The sequence below is a fragment of the Phoca vitulina genome, unplaced genomic scaffold, assembly GCF_004348235.1.
Source record: "Phoca vitulina isolate PV1807 unplaced genomic scaffold, GSC_HSeal_1.0 scaffold2, whole genome shotgun sequence".
NCBI lineage: Eukaryota > Metazoa > Chordata > Mammalia > Carnivora > Phocidae > Phoca > Phoca vitulina.
Window position 1 is genome coordinate 31943464 of NW_022589705.1, and position 16668 is coordinate 31960131.

The 16668-nt window shown below is 32.8% G+C and overlaps 2 protein-coding genes across 2 annotated transcripts in view; one reads left to right on the forward strand and one right to left on the reverse strand.

The window, feature by feature from the left end:
* CTBS (chitobiase) overlaps nt 1-5927 on the forward strand; it is a 78455-nt gene extending 72528 nt beyond the window's left edge. The window contains exons 10-13 of the mRNA XM_032424916.1: nt 1033-1201; nt 2815-2912; nt 3168-3329; nt 5599-5927. Coding sequence (XP_032280807.1) covers nt 1033-1201; nt 2815-2912; nt 3168-3329; nt 5599-5790 — 621 coding nt within the window. The 3' untranslated portion in view covers nt 5791-5927. The remainder of the gene's footprint in view (nt 1-1032; nt 1202-2814; nt 2913-3167; nt 3330-5598) is intronic.
* Nucleotides 1159-16668, reverse strand: part of SPATA1 (spermatogenesis associated 1) — a 49595-nt gene continuing 34085 nt past the window's right edge. The window contains 8 exon segments of the mRNA XM_032424889.1: nt 1159-1181; nt 5078-5147; nt 7021-7051; nt 7053-7108; nt 7871-7969; nt 9637-9815; nt 12627-12752; nt 13622-13733. Of these exon segments, the coding sequence (XP_032280780.1) occupies nt 7021-7051; nt 7053-7108; nt 7871-7969; nt 9637-9815; nt 12627-12752; nt 13622-13733 (603 nt within the window). The 3' untranslated portion in view covers nt 1159-1181; nt 5078-5147.

A 16668-nucleotide genomic window follows, 5' to 3' on the forward strand; every position in this document is an offset into this window, starting at 1 on the left:
TTTGGTTTGTCTAATATACTAATGCTGGAGATGAACTATGACGGAAAATCCAGGTAAAAATACTCTTAATGCTCAGCAGAGGGTAAGGACTTATACAATGGATTTGAAATTTACCTCTTTAGAGGTGATCATTAAGTTTCTCTATTACTAGAATATAGCTCCTATTTTATAATAGGCAGTGATAAAATGGGATCGGATGTGTAAAAAAAATTCACTTTATAACCTATTTTGCTGTAGTGCTGAGGAAAGCTTGTACCTGTGAAGCTGAGCTTCCTTTAGTGCTAATACTTAGACAATTATAAAATTTTGACGAAGTCCTAAAAAGTTATAATAGGATAAATTGGCCAAAGTATAAAAATTTTAACTGAACTATCTCAATTTTTGTAATAATGTGTTTAATGAGAGAAAAAAACCTTTACTGACGCTTTAGAACATTTGCACATATATAAAATAAGGCTAATATTTGGCTAAGGCAATAAATATTTTAAATAGTCTCATCCTTGTGGAAGACTGGCTCACCAAAATGCATCACTCAAGTTTTATAAGACCATTTAAGTGATTTGTTCAACATTTTGAGTTGATTTATCCCTGTAGCCATAAACCACTATTCTTTAACTGTAATGTTAGATTAAACCTATCATGTAACTCCCGACACAGGAGAGTCAACTTGTGCCAAGAGATGACCTATTTAGCCTGCACAATATTTTAAAAAAACATTATTTGAATTCTTTTACCGTGCTTTCTTTACTGCCTAGTTGCTTGGAGGCCCCACTACACCCTACTGTCATTACACCTATGTTTAAAACTCCTTTTCTACACAGCGCCCTGCTCCTGGTCGTTGTATCCGTCCAAATATATATCTAGCTCAGTCATCTTAGAACTGTTATATTTCTATAAGTGTCAAACCCTATGTTCATATAGGTAAACAGGTCTTTTTTCTTGGATAGTATGAGGCAAGAAAATATATAATCAAAAAAATGGACATAATCATATTTGATCATGTTACATAAAAAGGCATGTGTTTTTCCGCAGGTAACCTTTGATGTAACTTGGTCTCCAAAGTGCAAAGACAGGTGCTATAATTATGCTGGAATTGCAGATGCTTGTGACTTTCTCTTTGTGATGTCTTATGATGAACAAAGTCAGGTCTTGTCAGAATGTATTGCAGCAGCCAATGCTCCCTATAAAGAGACATTAACTGGTAAGAATCCACAAATGATCACTTAAACAATAAGATTATTTTAGTATTTCTAAGTCATTTGTATACCTTTTCCATTTATAAAGCTTCCTTGAAACATGAATATCACTTAATTTGGAGAGCTTTCAAGTTTACACGTTCTAAAGTTTTCACTTAATTCTTCTAAAAATCTTGTGGGATAGGTGTATTATTAATCCTCTATTATAGATCAGATGATGAGCGTTAAGTTCTCATTGCACTGCTTATATTAAGGTATTATTTAGTTGGGACTCAAGCAGCTGACTATTAACTTCAAGTCAACACTCTTGTCCCAAAATTACATGAAGGAGATATTTGTTTTTCTAGAATTTGACAGGATATTTTTGCTGAAATAACCATTAAATAATTTAATAGCTAAGATAGTTATAATGTGAGTACCTACTATGCATGATTGATAGAGGACTGTCTTACTTGGCATTTATTATTAGTGCCCATGCTATATTAAAAATGATGTCACTTCTGTCATTCATATGATGTGGGCTTTGCATTAGCCTTTCTGAAGTTTGGTTTGTATCCCATCAGCCAACTGAATAAACAATTGCTTGCTATCTTTTGGACTCAAGTGAAATTTTCTGGGATAACTGGCCCTGATTTAAGTGTTGATTAATAAATAAAAACCTTTTAATTTAGAGATAAAGTCTTAAAGTCTTAAAACCTAGCCTTATCACATCCAAGTTAACAGTCTGATCATATGCATATGCTATTTAAAAATAAAATAAATAATTGTTACAGTTACAAAGCAATTATTTAATCCAGTGTTCCCAAACTATTTCATAAAGGAGATGATAACTGTATTCTATCAATAAAAGGCTCATTATCAAGTATGTTTGAGACCTGGATATTTAATAGTACATAATTAACTTTAAAGGCTCTGAAAAACAAATTTACTTAAACATTCTAGATAATCTTCCAATATCTTTTGGTGGGAAAACATATTTTGCATTGGGCACAAAAGGGAATGACCAGGAATTTGTTCATTTTTCTCATTGCCATAACTACAGATTGAGGGGACATTTCTTGTCCCTCGCTGTAATTCTAGAAAGCACAAGTGAGGGGCACCTGGGTGGCTCAGTGGGTTAAGTGTGTGCCTTCGGCTCAGGTCATGATCCTGGGGTCTTGGGATCAAGCTCAGTGGGGAGCCTGCTTCTCCCTCTCCTGCTCCCCCCCTGCTTGTGCGTGCTCTCTCAAATAAATAAAATCTTAAAAAAAAAAATTCTGAGACCATCCCTGCCAGAAAGTTTATGAACTTCAGAAATCTCTGCAGTTAATAGACAAAATTAACATGCTTTCTCCTGAAATGTCATTCTTCCCAGAATTAAATTTTGTGAATTTTTTGCTTCAGTTTGATCTTTTGAATGTTTTCTGTTATTCAAAAAGAAATCATTTATTAAGTGATACAGAATTTATAGTTCTTAAGGGATAATGTCATGTTAGGGAAACACTGTATTAGTATTTTGCATAAATGTACCTGGTTTTTCAAACTTCAATTCTGAATGGCTGCATAGTTTGTATAAACCCATTAGAATATAAAAAGAAAAAGTTTTTTCTTTCTGCTTTTTCTGTCCCAATTTGATTAGGGTATGATGACTACATCAAGATAGGCATTAGCCCTAACAAACTTGTAATGGGTGTTCCCTGGTATGGTTATGATTATACCTGTCTAAATCTATTAGAGGTAAGTAAGGATTTTTCTTATATAATTTTTTTCTTTCTATTCTTTAAAGCCTGTTTTGTTTCATATGTAGAAGTTTGAGACTAAAAGTAGAGTTTAATTATTTAATCCCATGGAAGTTTCTGAGTGTTACATATTTTAATAATGAAATTTAACTTTTATTCTGTATAGTCAGTCTATTTATAGTATACATTTTATTTCTAATATAGTTTTTCTGATTTGCTTAAATCTATTACACGAACATTTTTGTATTTCTAGGATTGTGTTTGTACCATTCCAAAAGTCCCTTCCTGGAGGGCTTCTTGTGGTATTACCTCAGGACGTCAGGTGCCCTATAAAATAATTATGAAGCAAGTAAATAGTTCTATTTCTGGAAGCCACTGGGATAAAGATCAGCAAGCTTCTTATTATAATTATAAAGTAAGACTTTTCACAAATTATGAACCTTTATTCTATCCATTTTCTTTTAGGGTACAATATACAGACTACTGTTTACATGAGTAAACTTGTCTAATCAAGTACTTTACTTTGCCAGTGAGGAGGTCAAGTTATAGTAATAATGGAACTGCTCTGCATGGGCCACTTGTCATTTTAGATGGTGTTATATCACAAACAGGATTTCCTTAATAGTTGATAATTATGTATGATAACTGTGGCTTTGGGCCAAAATAGGTTACTAGCTCTGTAAGCCTCCATTTCAAAGTAGCCTAAGGATTCTGATGAGGCTGTTTTATAGGGAGGCATGACGCTGAGAATAAGAAATGCATTAGTGGAAAATGGTATAAACTATGTGATATTAGACAAATTATATTATAAACAGAAACACTGAAGAAACACTACCTGACAGACTTGCTCTGGTCATTTAGATAAATAGGAATTACTATACCAAAGAAGCAAAGAAAAGTTACATTTTTCATAATTGACCTTTAGCATAATAAAACTTTTCTACACCTCAAAAATCTAACTACAAATCATCTTTGAATTTACTTTGGATTTTGTCACTGTAAAAGGAGCCCTAAAATGTCATGATGTAAGCTGATTTCAGTAAGAATTTATATTCTTTAATAATCTGGTAAACATTTATATTTCATTTTAATTGTTATACAGGCATGTACATATATATCAATTACATAGAAAGCTTTGATGTAGAGCTTTCTAAATTTTCAAAATTCTATACCTATTCATTAACTAGGCTTGTAATCTATATAACTAATTAAGATCCATATTAAATTAGGGTATATTATACTCCTGTCTTTGCCAAACAGTGTAACAGTTTACACTCTGACGTACTGTGTTTTTGTTGTCCCTGACTAACCTTCTTTAAAGTTTTAGAATTCAGGAAACATTTTGATAAGCCTTTGAAGGCCACTCATTTAATGGCACTTTAGACAACAATCTAGTTATAAAACTATATTGTAAAATTCCATAGCAACCAAAATCAAATTTCTTGCTGTGACTGAAGAGAATCATTCTGCTTTCTTATGCGCTTTCATCATGCACTCAATATTCTTGAAAGCATATATATGCCTTAATCATGCATACATTAATCTTACATTTACTCAGTTTTTCACCCTTCACTATTTTGAGGCATTTGAAATTTCTTAACAGTATCAAAAAGGCTCAAAGTACTTGCCACAATAATGGCAAAATTCAGAGACCTATGACTTTGGGTTTGCCCCCAAATCTGCAAAATTAAGTTCTATAACTTGCCTTTAAATAGTTAATCACAATTTAAAGTTTTAAAGAACATGAGATATGCTTGGAGTAAACGAGTCTACTATACTTAAATATGCCACAGTTTATTCATTTACCAAGTGAATAATGTCCTTTAATCTTAGGGGACTACTCTAATTCCAGTGGTGCTACCATAAACATATTACTGGCATCCACTGACAATTGCCTTTGAAAGTTTCCCAGATGTTATATAAAAATCAGTAAATTATTTGAAATCACAGTTCATTCTATTTTTTATTTCCTATCTTTTCCCCTTTTCCTTAACCCTTTTGCCTAGTTCTTTTTATCCCTTATCCAATAGCTTACCTACCTTCTAAGAGAGACTGTGTTAGTACTAGATAGAGGCAGTTGATGCTGGGGAGGACTTTACAGGCTAGTTTATGGTTCTTAATTCTGTAAGACCTATTAAAGGAGATATTTTCCCCACCCATTACCTTTTGATTTGGCTGATTCATCATGAACAAAATCATCCGCTGAGCTCCTAACTGAGTACATTTCCAGGAACTGTAGGGAGTACAAAAAAATGCATAAGCTGGTTTTAGAGGACCATAGCAGTGATCCTCGTTAACTAGATCTGTGTATCAGAATTACCTAATGGGATGGCAAAACACAAATATATGTCCTAGTTCCAACCCTGGAATATTTTGATTAAGTAGGTTTCATGTGGGTCCCAGGAGTTTGTACATCTTGGTTGATAATCATCAGATCAGACCAAGGAAGGAATCTTAGGGCCTGAGAACATGAAAAGGACTTTAAATACAGTACAGACTACATTACAAAGCTCATTTGTGTAATCTCTGCTGTTGTGAAAGTACCACAATCATATCTAGAAAGTATCACAAACAGAACCATGGAAGCATAAAGTACTGTGCACTAAAATTTCTATTATTTCACTGTATTCTTTTTGAATCATTGGATTTAATATTCTACTGAATAGTTTAATTTATTCTTATAGGATTCTTCTGGCCATTTTCATCAAGTGTGGTATGATAACCCTCAGAGCATTTCTTTAAAAGCGGCATACATACAAAAGCATGGCTTACGAGGCATTGGCATGTGGCACGCAAATTGTCTTGACTATTCTGGAGATGCTGTGGCCAAACAGCAAACTGAAGAAATGTGGAAAGTCTTAAAACCAAAGCTGTGACAGATAATAGTTTTGTCAAACTATTAAGATTTAGAAAAATGATCAGTATAAATCAGTTTCTTGAAGAGATAAAAATGTACACATTTTTGTCATGTCATATATTTTAGTTATTCTACTTAAAAGCAGATAAAGAAATGCTTTGGTTGTCTAAAAACAAAGGTAAGAAATCAACTTACTATATTATTTTTCTATGTTTAATACTATAATTAGGAAAAATTTTTTCAGAATTTTATTATGCTAATTTAAAAATATGTATAATTTGAAGTGGAAATTATTTGCTCAGAGTAGATTTTTAAAAACCTAGACTATGAGAAGCCATTTGCTCTATACTTTTTGTTCAATAAATTTATTTAGGTTCATCAAGCTGATGCGAACAATTTTTCTGTTCCTGATTTCATATAGTACTCAAGTTCTCTGATGCACTTCAATTAAACTCACAAGCCTCCGGGGTGGGGGGGAAAGGATTAAAATACAAGATAATATTTTGAATTAGTAGGTTAGAGCTACCTAATATTTTTCACCAAAATTATTTTTATGAAGTTATAGCAGAAACTTTCATTTATGAACATCTATAATTTCTTAGTTTATATATGCATTTTACTTTTAATTATCTAAAGACATTGGTTTCTCAATTATTTTCTCTGCACAATTAGAATTTTTCTAAATGTACAGAGGTCTCTGTTCTCTTAGGGCAATTAAGAATATTGTGTTACACTTATATTAGTTCCTATAAACACAGATTAAAAATCTGCATCCTTGAACTCTGGACTTACATAAATCTGTCTTCCCTGTATATTCTCTCTGCCTTCAAATTGGAATTATTGAGAATATTTCATTTCCTATTTACCCAATTATTTATGGCAGAGGAAAATTCCATAGTATCTGTTGAATTACTACTATTGTCTTTGTATTTCTAAAATTTTAAATTCTTAGATACTAATCTGTATCATAGCTCTGGATGTAAGTTCAATATCCCTATTTTATATTTCCAGATTGCTTTTAATTAAAATACAATGAACAAACTGTCTCTAAGACTATTTAAAAATGAAAATTATAATACTTCAAAGCTTCAAAACTAAATAGCCACCGGTTTGCTTTTTTACATCTAATAAATATTTCCTGAAACACTTTGTAAAATCCACATGAAAAGTGAAAAAATATGATTTATATAAAATATTGTGCCAAGGAGAATAATGGTTAAATTTTTTAACAAGTTTTAAATTAACATACCTAATTGAGATTGTAAAGATGTGTTAATTTTCTTCTGCGCCAGTTCAGCTTTCAATGTGCGTAAATCTGAAACTGCTTGTTTTCTCACCTATAAAAAGAATCACCTTTCAAAAATGAACTTTGATCTTACCCTTCTAAAATTGAGAGAGGCCTAATTGAATGCTGCTAGTGAAAAGAATCTAGAATTGCATTATTCAATACAGTAGCTAAATGCCACATGTAGCTACTTATAGTAACAAATCATAAAATTTAATAATCAGTTCCTCAGTTACACAACAAGCTACATTTCAAGCGCTCAATATCCTCATGTGGCTAGTGGCGGCTGTATCATTGCAGATACAGAACATTTCTATCATTGCAGAAAGTTCTGATTCTAGAAAGGGGTCATTATTCATGTCATAGAGCTATTTCTGATAAAGAAGTGAACTCCGAGCTTTTATATAATTATATATATATATGAAAATAATCAGCATGAGATAATTACCCCCAGAACGGGTTAAAAAAAAAAAAAAAAATTAAATGGAGCTCAGAGTTCAGTGGTTTGTCAGATTTATGGATGACTCTAATATATGAAAATTACTTTTAAAATATTGAGACTATATACTGATTCAGAAGGTCCTTTTCCTTTAAATCTTAGGGAAATTCTACTAATTTTACTTTGGCCTTGTTATAACATGCACCTTTACACAGGATTTAATTCTCGCATTTTTTTCAGTCCTGCTCTTGGTTGTTAAGGTAACAATTTTAAGACAATCCTTACTATCCTTATGCTATTGATACCCAAAATTAAAACACTAAAACAACTTATTTCAAGATAAATGTTTATCTGATTAGGAAAAATGCAAATTACCTTAACTTCTATCATGAGTTTCATTTTGTCAGTATCCAGTTTTCTCTTAAGTTGGTCAATTGCATGCTGTACTTCAGTGATCTGGATTATAAGGTAATTCTGTGTGAAATACATAAAGACATCCTTATTTAGTATAACATCTATTTTTATTTTTAATTGCCTTGTAAACTACGAAGTGAAAATACCAAAAAAGCAAATCATAAGAATAACCTATTGCATAAAATAAACTCATTGCTTTGGAGTAAATTTCTAATGTCTCAGGGACCACATTTTCTTCTGTTCTACTACCTTTATTCATGTTTTATAAAAATAAGTAGATATCTGTACAAGTTGCCATTAAATTAGCACCACAAAGGCAAGAACTATTACTACAAAAGGAAGATACTAGGAAAGCTTTTGAAATTGTCATTATACTTCATTAGCTGAATCAGATTAGTATTACTTAAAAATAGTTAATGAAATACTATATTTTACATAAGAAGCCTTTTTGGCTATTTTTGTTTAGAAAAGTTTATGAAGTATAGTGGTCAACAAAACTATTTGGTAAAACAAAAAATCAGCTATGCAAAATAAAAAGTATCAGCTAAAATGGACAAACCATTACTTGAACCTATTTGAGTTTTACATTAGATTTATCTAAAATGGTAAGCTTTTACTCATAGAAACAGATTTGTGGGGGTGGGTGGGTAGAGAATAGGGGGAAATGGGTGAAGTTCTGAGGGTATAATGTCCAGCATGATAACTATAGTTAAAAATATTGTATTGTGTATTTGAAAGTTGCTTAGAGAATAGACCTTAAAAGTTCTCATCACAAGAAAAATAGTTTATAACTAAACATTGTAGTAATCATTTCACAATATACACATATATCAAATCATGTTGTATACTTTATATCTAATGTTATATGCCAATTATATCCCAAGAAGACTGGGGAAAAATAAAATAGCAAACTTGTACTATTTCATCATGTCTAAAGTTAAATCCATACTTTTAATCATAATTAACATACAACCTTTTTTGGTCAACCAACAAAAATTGATAAATGGCCTCTAGAATTTATTTGTTGTATATATATGGTAGAATCACTCAATTAAAAAGTAAACTTCATATTTCTGACCTATCAAGGTTCAATACTATCAAGAAAAAAATCAATTTAATAATTTCCTTAGAATATTAATACCTTTAGATTCTGTGGGTCTTATTAAATACTCCCCAGCTAAAGAAAAGGAATGTAGTGCATACTGTTGATCCCCTGCCATATTTCATCAGGTATTCATCTCTTTTCCATAGATTCAAAGAAAGTGACCCTATCCCCAGGTACAGAGGTAGATCCCAAGTAGTCTAAGTTAGCACACAGCACTCCCTAATAACTACTATTAATCCAGGTTAGGCCTGGCTGAACCCCCATCAGGCTAAAAGAAAAATTTTATATATTCTTGTTTGGGAGGCATAGCCCTACTAGCCATTGGCAACTCTACTTGTACCATGAGGAAAAGCAGTCTTATTAAGAAGCCAACACTGAAAATAATAGGGAAGAACTATTGGAAGCGCCTAGTCTCTTTAAAGATATCATTAAGCTTCTGATTATATCTTTTCAGCACCCATTATATGAGATCATAAATTTTCGTATTGTTTAAGTCAGGTTAAGTCAAGGTTTTGTTACCTGTAGCCCAAAGCATCCTACATATGATAATACTAATAATGATAAACCATGTATTTTGAGTAGAATTCTCTAATAGGAGGGGAACACATTTAGTAATAAGTACCTTAGAGTCTGTGATGTTTGCCAGATTCTTTGGTCTCATCTTGATCTCCCTGGCTTCAAGTTGCATGAGCAGTTTTTTATAGTAAAGTTCCAAATCTTCTCGAAGTTTTATTAAAACCTCCTCTAATGATGCTGTAATTTTCTTTGTTTCAAAGTATTTTTTCTTCCAACCATCACAGGCTACAAAAAAAAGCAGACTATAGTGTGAGTCTGACTAAAGGATTAAACTTTTCGATCTGGAAAGGACACGAGTTAATTTAAACCCTTCTACGACCCTACCCTTCTTCCCTCATTCATATGTTGAGGAAATTAAAGCAAAGACTGAAATGTTTATTAGATAAAAGGATTTGCCTTACGAATATAGTAGTGATAAACACAGGAACCAAGTTCTTTAAACTTGTAATTTCTGAAAAATCTTGATTAAAAATACTACCTATAGAAAATGTGTCTATTTTGATCACTTTTTTCCATAATCTGATTTGAAGTCATTAATTAAAATGATAAACAGAAAGGCACAATATTTTTTCAGCCCCCCAAATATGTTTTATAAAATAAGCTGATTCTGATTCATCACTTATTAAAATTATTCCAAATATATCTCCAAGCTTCTATAGGGCAGAATTTCTTAAACCTGAGCCCCTTAGTTGAGAAAATTAGAAATTAAATACTGCCAATTTAGGGAATCACTTTGACACCAAGGAGAGTCTAAATACAAACTTAACAAGAACACAAACTGTATGCTATATATCAGAATATGCATATGTTTAAAAGATTATCAAAGAAATGAAAACCCCAAATTTAAAAAGTCTATATGGTGATTTGATTAAAATTCAAGAGTTTATTTCCCTCATGCCTTATATCCAATCTCTCAGCAAGTTCTATTGGTACTATGGCCAAAATACTTCCAGCATCTGGCACATTCTACCTTCTTCAAAGTTACATCCCTAGTCAATCCACTATCATCTATTTTTTTTTAAGATTTATCCTGAGAGCGTGCACACGTGTGTGTGCAGAGGGAGAGGGAGAAGAATCTCAAGCAGACTACCCACTGAACGCAGAGCCCAACATGGGGCTCGAGCTCACAACCCTGCGATCATGACCTGAGCTGAAATCAAGTCAGATGCTTAATTGACTGAGCCATCCAGGCACCCCACTATCATCTTCTGAAAGTACATTATGTTTCTAACTGGTCTCCCTGCTTCCATTCTTGCCCCTCTAACCGGCTATTCCATACAGCAGTCATTCTGATCTTTTAAAAATATTTTTTAAATCATATAAACCTCTAGCTTAAAAACCCAACAATGGCATCCTACCTTACTTAGAATAAAATCTAAACTTCTTGAATTGGCCTATCTGTTCCTTGCTGAGCTTTTATTTTCCTCTACATTACTCTGTATTACATTCCAGCCACACTGGCCTCCTTTCAGGTCCTTACTACTGCAACCTCATTTCCATCTCTAGACCTTGACATTTTAGTGTTCCTTCTGTTCAGACTGTTTTTTTCCCCCTCTCTTTACCTGCCTGCCTCCTTATTAATCACATCTTAATGATATCGCCTCAGTGATGCCTTCCTTGAAAACCCTAGCTAAAGCATCTCTCCTGCCCCATCACCCTTTACTATGCTTTTTTTTTTTTTTTTTTTTTTTAAATGGACTTCTGAGCTCTGGTCAGTAGCTGATATTGTCTTATTTGTTTACTGTCTGTCTCCTCCCATTAGAAGCAAGCTCCTTACGAGCAGGGCCTTGTTTATCTTGTTTGCTGCTATACCTCAGCATTTAAAACAATGTAGGGAATGGAGCACACAACCTCAATAAATATTTGATGGCTGATACATGCCTTTTATCTTGAAACATTCCTGTTGAAATAGAAAGTGAATGATCATTCTCATTTTATAAACAGAAAAAGGGAGGCACAAAGAGGAGAAATAAGTAAAAGACTGATCTGGTATTAGAATCTTGATTTTTAGTCCATTACTCAAAATCTATGATTTTTAGTCCATTACTCAAATTTGTCTGATAAAATCACTTTTAACAGTACAAAAAAGCTGAGTCATTGCCACCATTTCCAGGATAACACTTAATATTATGAGGTGGAACCTGCAGAATTATCTCCTGACATTGCCTATAACCTTCAGTCAGTTCTAGTACTGAAGCAATAATTTTGCTATAAATTGAGGATCCTAAAACCAGTTAATTCCATTTATACCTTTTATTCATATAATCCTCAAATACAATCCAAAATGCAGTCCTTTCAAACCCTTTAACATCTCTCAAACCATTATCCCATACTTTCTCCATTCTGGCTCATTTTTTCCATGTCTACCACTCCTAATAATACTTGTTTCTAATTCTGTTGCAGAAAACTAGCTGCTTTTCTACCTAATTTCTCTCATTCCTTCAATTCACTCATTTAGGTTAGCAAAGTAGATAGACACAGAGCACAAAATGAAGCATGTAGGGAGGACTAGGATCCAGAGATTGCTTCTAGAGTAAGTGATATCTAAGCTGAGATTGAATGACTAGTAGGAAATAGCCAGGTGAGCTGGGAAGAGGGGAGACAGAAGGAAAAGATGTAGTTGACAGAGGGAAAAACATGTCTGAAGGCCTATAGCCAAGAGGAGGCACATTTCAGATTCTAGCATACTTAACACTTTTCCTGGAAGCCTTTCTTGATCTCTTCCATCTAATTTGGGTGTTCTTCCTCTGTACTCCTCTGTGTACAATTCTGTAATTCCTTTATCATGGCATCATCAGGATGCATCATTTTTGTTTTCTTGATTATCATTTCCTCACTGGACTATAAGCTCTTTGAGGGCAGAGACAAAATTGTGTCTGCCTATTATTATCTCCTGAGTCCCTAGAACAGTGGCTAAATTCAGTAGACAATAATGAATAAACAAATAAATGAATGTCAGTTATAAAAAATTTTGAACTTAAATTTTAAAAATCTTCTGTAAAGCATGCCAGTGATAAAAGATGTAATAAACTTTACCATGATATCGCTTCAATTTGCTTTGTTCAAATAGCTTTTCAACTTTTTTTATTAGTTCTTCTCTAATTCTTTCCAGATATCGTCTTTCTTCCTTTACTTGTTTCATTTGTTCAATAATCTTCTCTCCTAAAAGGTAATAACCCATCAATGTCTAAAAGCTAAAAGCTGGGAGTGTAAAACTTAAAAGTAATTAAAATAGCAAGAGTAAATTTTACCCAAAAGTCTGTTTTTTTTGCTGCAGTATAGCATCTGCCACTATGGAAAATACTGAGGAGTCATTTCAGTTTCTAACAGATACATAAGGGGATTTTCAGATAAGTAAAGAATATCATATGTCTCTTCTACATTTACATATATGCGTAGAAATTAGGTAAAGTTAAAGTAGTTATGCATCTTGGTTTAATTCTTTTGGTAAATTTATCTTGGACCTAGACTTATTGTCCTTACATGAAAAATGTGTGTGTGTACACACATATATATTTAAAGATTTTATTTATTTTCAAGAGAGAGAGTGTGTGCATGAGCAGGGGCAGAGGGAGAGGGAGAGAGAAATCTCAAGCAGACTCTGCACTGAGCACAGAGCCCAATGTGGGGCTCAATCTCACAACCCTGAGGATCATGACCTGAGCTGAAATCAAGAGTTGGATGCTTAACAGACTGAGCCACCCAGGTGCCCCAACAAATGTATATTTTTAAAAGCACAAATATTAGTGATTAAACATATGCAGTAATTAACATATAATTCACATACTTTAAAATAATGTAACATTTTTGTGGTAAAATACACATAATAAAATTTACAGTTTTAACTATTTTTAAATGTACAGTTCAGTGGCATTATGTACATTCACGATGCTTTGCAGCCATCGCCACCATCTAGCTCTAGAACTTTATCTTCCCAAATTGAAACTCTGTACCCATTAGGCAATAACTTCCCATTAATAGTTAACTTTATCTCATAGAATCATCTGTACTTATAGTGTCATCATACTTACTTTCAATCTGTAATAAAGAGATATCAGTTATTCCGGGAGAAAGAGCAGGTTGACAAGGAAGTGAAGGAAAATCAATAAGATCTGGTAGGGTGATGCACTCTTTTTTACCTATCTGTAAGCAAACATGAAAATCAGTAGGATTTGGTAGGATGACACATTACTTTTCACCTATCTGTAAGCATTTGATAATTCACAACAGCAATGCATTTTTTTTTACTCATATGGTGACGAACTCCCAAATCTTTATTTATAACTATAGAGATTCTCTCTTGTGCTCCAGCTTCTCCACTCCACTATTCCTTGGATATTATACACAGGCACTTCACTTAATAGGAAAAAAAAAAAAGAATCCATTAATCCTTCCTAAACATGATTTCCTTCCAAGATTTCTTAGTTACATGTTACGATTTTAAAATTTTTCTAAGATGACTATTGATTTTTTTAAAATTGGGTCAACTTTGATAATTTATATCTGCTTTGAAAATTAGAATATGTATTACATTTTCAAATTTTAGCATATATTTTATTCTCATATATTTTATCTGCTCTGTATTTGTTTGTATCACCTTTACCTTTCCTAACTTTTGTGTTACCACCCTTTTACGATAAACTACCTTAAGCCTTACCAATGTTGATGTTTCTCTCACTAGCACTTCATAGATCTTGAGCTGTTTTCAATTCTGCTAGGTTTTTTACTTCTGTAACTTCTTAGTTTCTTCTTCTATCTTCATTAAATCCTTACCCCTTTGTTTTATTGTTCTTTTCCTAGTTTTTAATGTTCAGGTTCCAATAAGATAATGGCAACCACCTAAATTACAATCTCTCCATATATCTTCCCAATTACTATAAAAGGAAAGCAAATAAAATTACCCATAATTTATGTCTACAGCATAACTAGGACACAGACTCCTTTAATCTACACATACTTTACTTTACATATAAGTGGGGAAATAAACACCCTAGACTAGCAGAGTGTGCTCAGGAGCCCACCTACAAGCATATGTGGACTGTGCATTAGAGATTGCTATACAAAGATAACACAATAAACAACCATGATTTAGTCTAGAAGGAGAGGGCCCCACATGCACAGAAGAAATACTGAGAGTAAGGATAAGATCTTGTAAGTCAGAGCACTTTTGATGAGGAGGCCAAAAGAAACGGATTATAAAATGTAGGGGGCCAGAGGTGGTAATCATGGGAAGACAGCTTCTAGAGACAGAAAAATACTTTGGAAGAGGTGTTCCCTAGGGCCAGGTGGTAAGAGAAAAGAAGAAAGTGGCCAAGATAACAGCTCTGCTGAATTAAATTAGTAGAAGAGAATTCAAAGAAGATAGACACCAAAGACCCCATTTAAGAAATAAATAGCTGCATTTCGCTATATCAACAGAAGAGGGAGCTCCTTATCTTAAAAGCAAAAGAACCACCAAACCACCACTCCCTGTTCCTCTGTAAGGACACCTGTTATTATTACTTATATGGAGAAATCCAACACAAGTAAACATAATACAAAATAATCTAGCATCCACACAAATTTACTTTTTAAAAACCCTCAAAACAGAACTAAGACAAAACAGGCAGCCATGAAGCAGAGAAAGACTTAACAATACTTCCAATATAGATTAAATGTAATTAAGCAAGCATTTGTAGATACCAACAACACAATAAATCAGGAATTTTAAAACTCAGAATAAAATAGGAAAAACAACAGGAAGATATGAAATGAAAGTTGGCTAAACTGAAGAAAGAAATTAAGGGAAAAACAAAATTGTTTCACAAATGAATAAATTAGCACGTATCCAAGAAGGAACAAATATGGCGAAAAAAAGGATAGTGGAGAATACAAATAAAAAGAGCAAAGAAAATGAAACACAAAAATATAGTAAAATATATCTATTTTACTATTTTTATTTATATCTATTTTAGAGAAAGTAACATATATAAAAGGTAAAGAAAAAAAGAAAACAATAGAATGGATCTACTAACTGAATTGTTTTCTGAAATTATAATTTTAGAAAACATTCCTGAAATAAAGAAGTCCTAATTTTCACACTGCAAGGATCCACTGTGTACCCAGAAAAACCTGACCTAGAATTCTCAATTGAGATACAGTCTGGTAAAACTAGTACCCATTAAAGGACTCCTCTGGCCTTCTAGACAAATATAGGCAAGCTAGTGTACAAAGAAAAGAAAACAAGGCACCACACTTATTAGTAACATATATAAAACAAGACATCAGTAGAGCAACATTTCAAAGAAACTGAAAGGAAAAAAGAACAAGCTATCCTTCAGGTAACAAAATTCTATAGCGGGGATTAACAAATTTTGTAAAGGGCCAGAGAGTAAATAATTTAGGCTTTGTGGGCCACATATGGTCTTTGTCATGATTCTTCTTTTTTTCAATTCCTTAAAAATGTAGAAAACACTCTTAGGTCCAAGGCCTTACAAAACAGTCTGCAGGCCCTAGTTTGCTTAACTCTGCTCTAGACAAAGTTTTAAATGTGGAAGAAGAGAATATTATAGTGAGGTGCTTTTTTAAATTGAGCTTAATCCAACGAAGAGATGATTGAAAAATCTGCAAAAGAACTGGCAGTAAGTGTTGAATATATTTAATTACAGATCTGAAACTAAAACAAAAGCTGAGGGGGTAAGACTAGAAGTATGGTATATAAATGTTATATTCTTTGACACAGTAGAAATAACACAATTAAAAATACATGAAAGAAGAAAGGAGATTTTTTTGATCCCCCTGAATATAACAGGTAGGAGTCAGTGGATAATTTTAGAGGTAACAAAAGCGGAAGCATACATTTTTAAAAAAGGAAAAAGACTAAGAATACTAGTATAAATGTATTAGTGTAAAGGTAAGCACTAGAACAAAAATACAACCTTCCTAAAACGAGGAGGGGGTAAAAGTACAAATAAACTACACAGTAACTCACAGTAACTGTAACATAAAATAAAATGACAAATCTCAGGACAAACACATCAGTCCTATCAATAACATAAGCAGACATAACTCACCTATTAAATGAAAAATATTTTCAGAC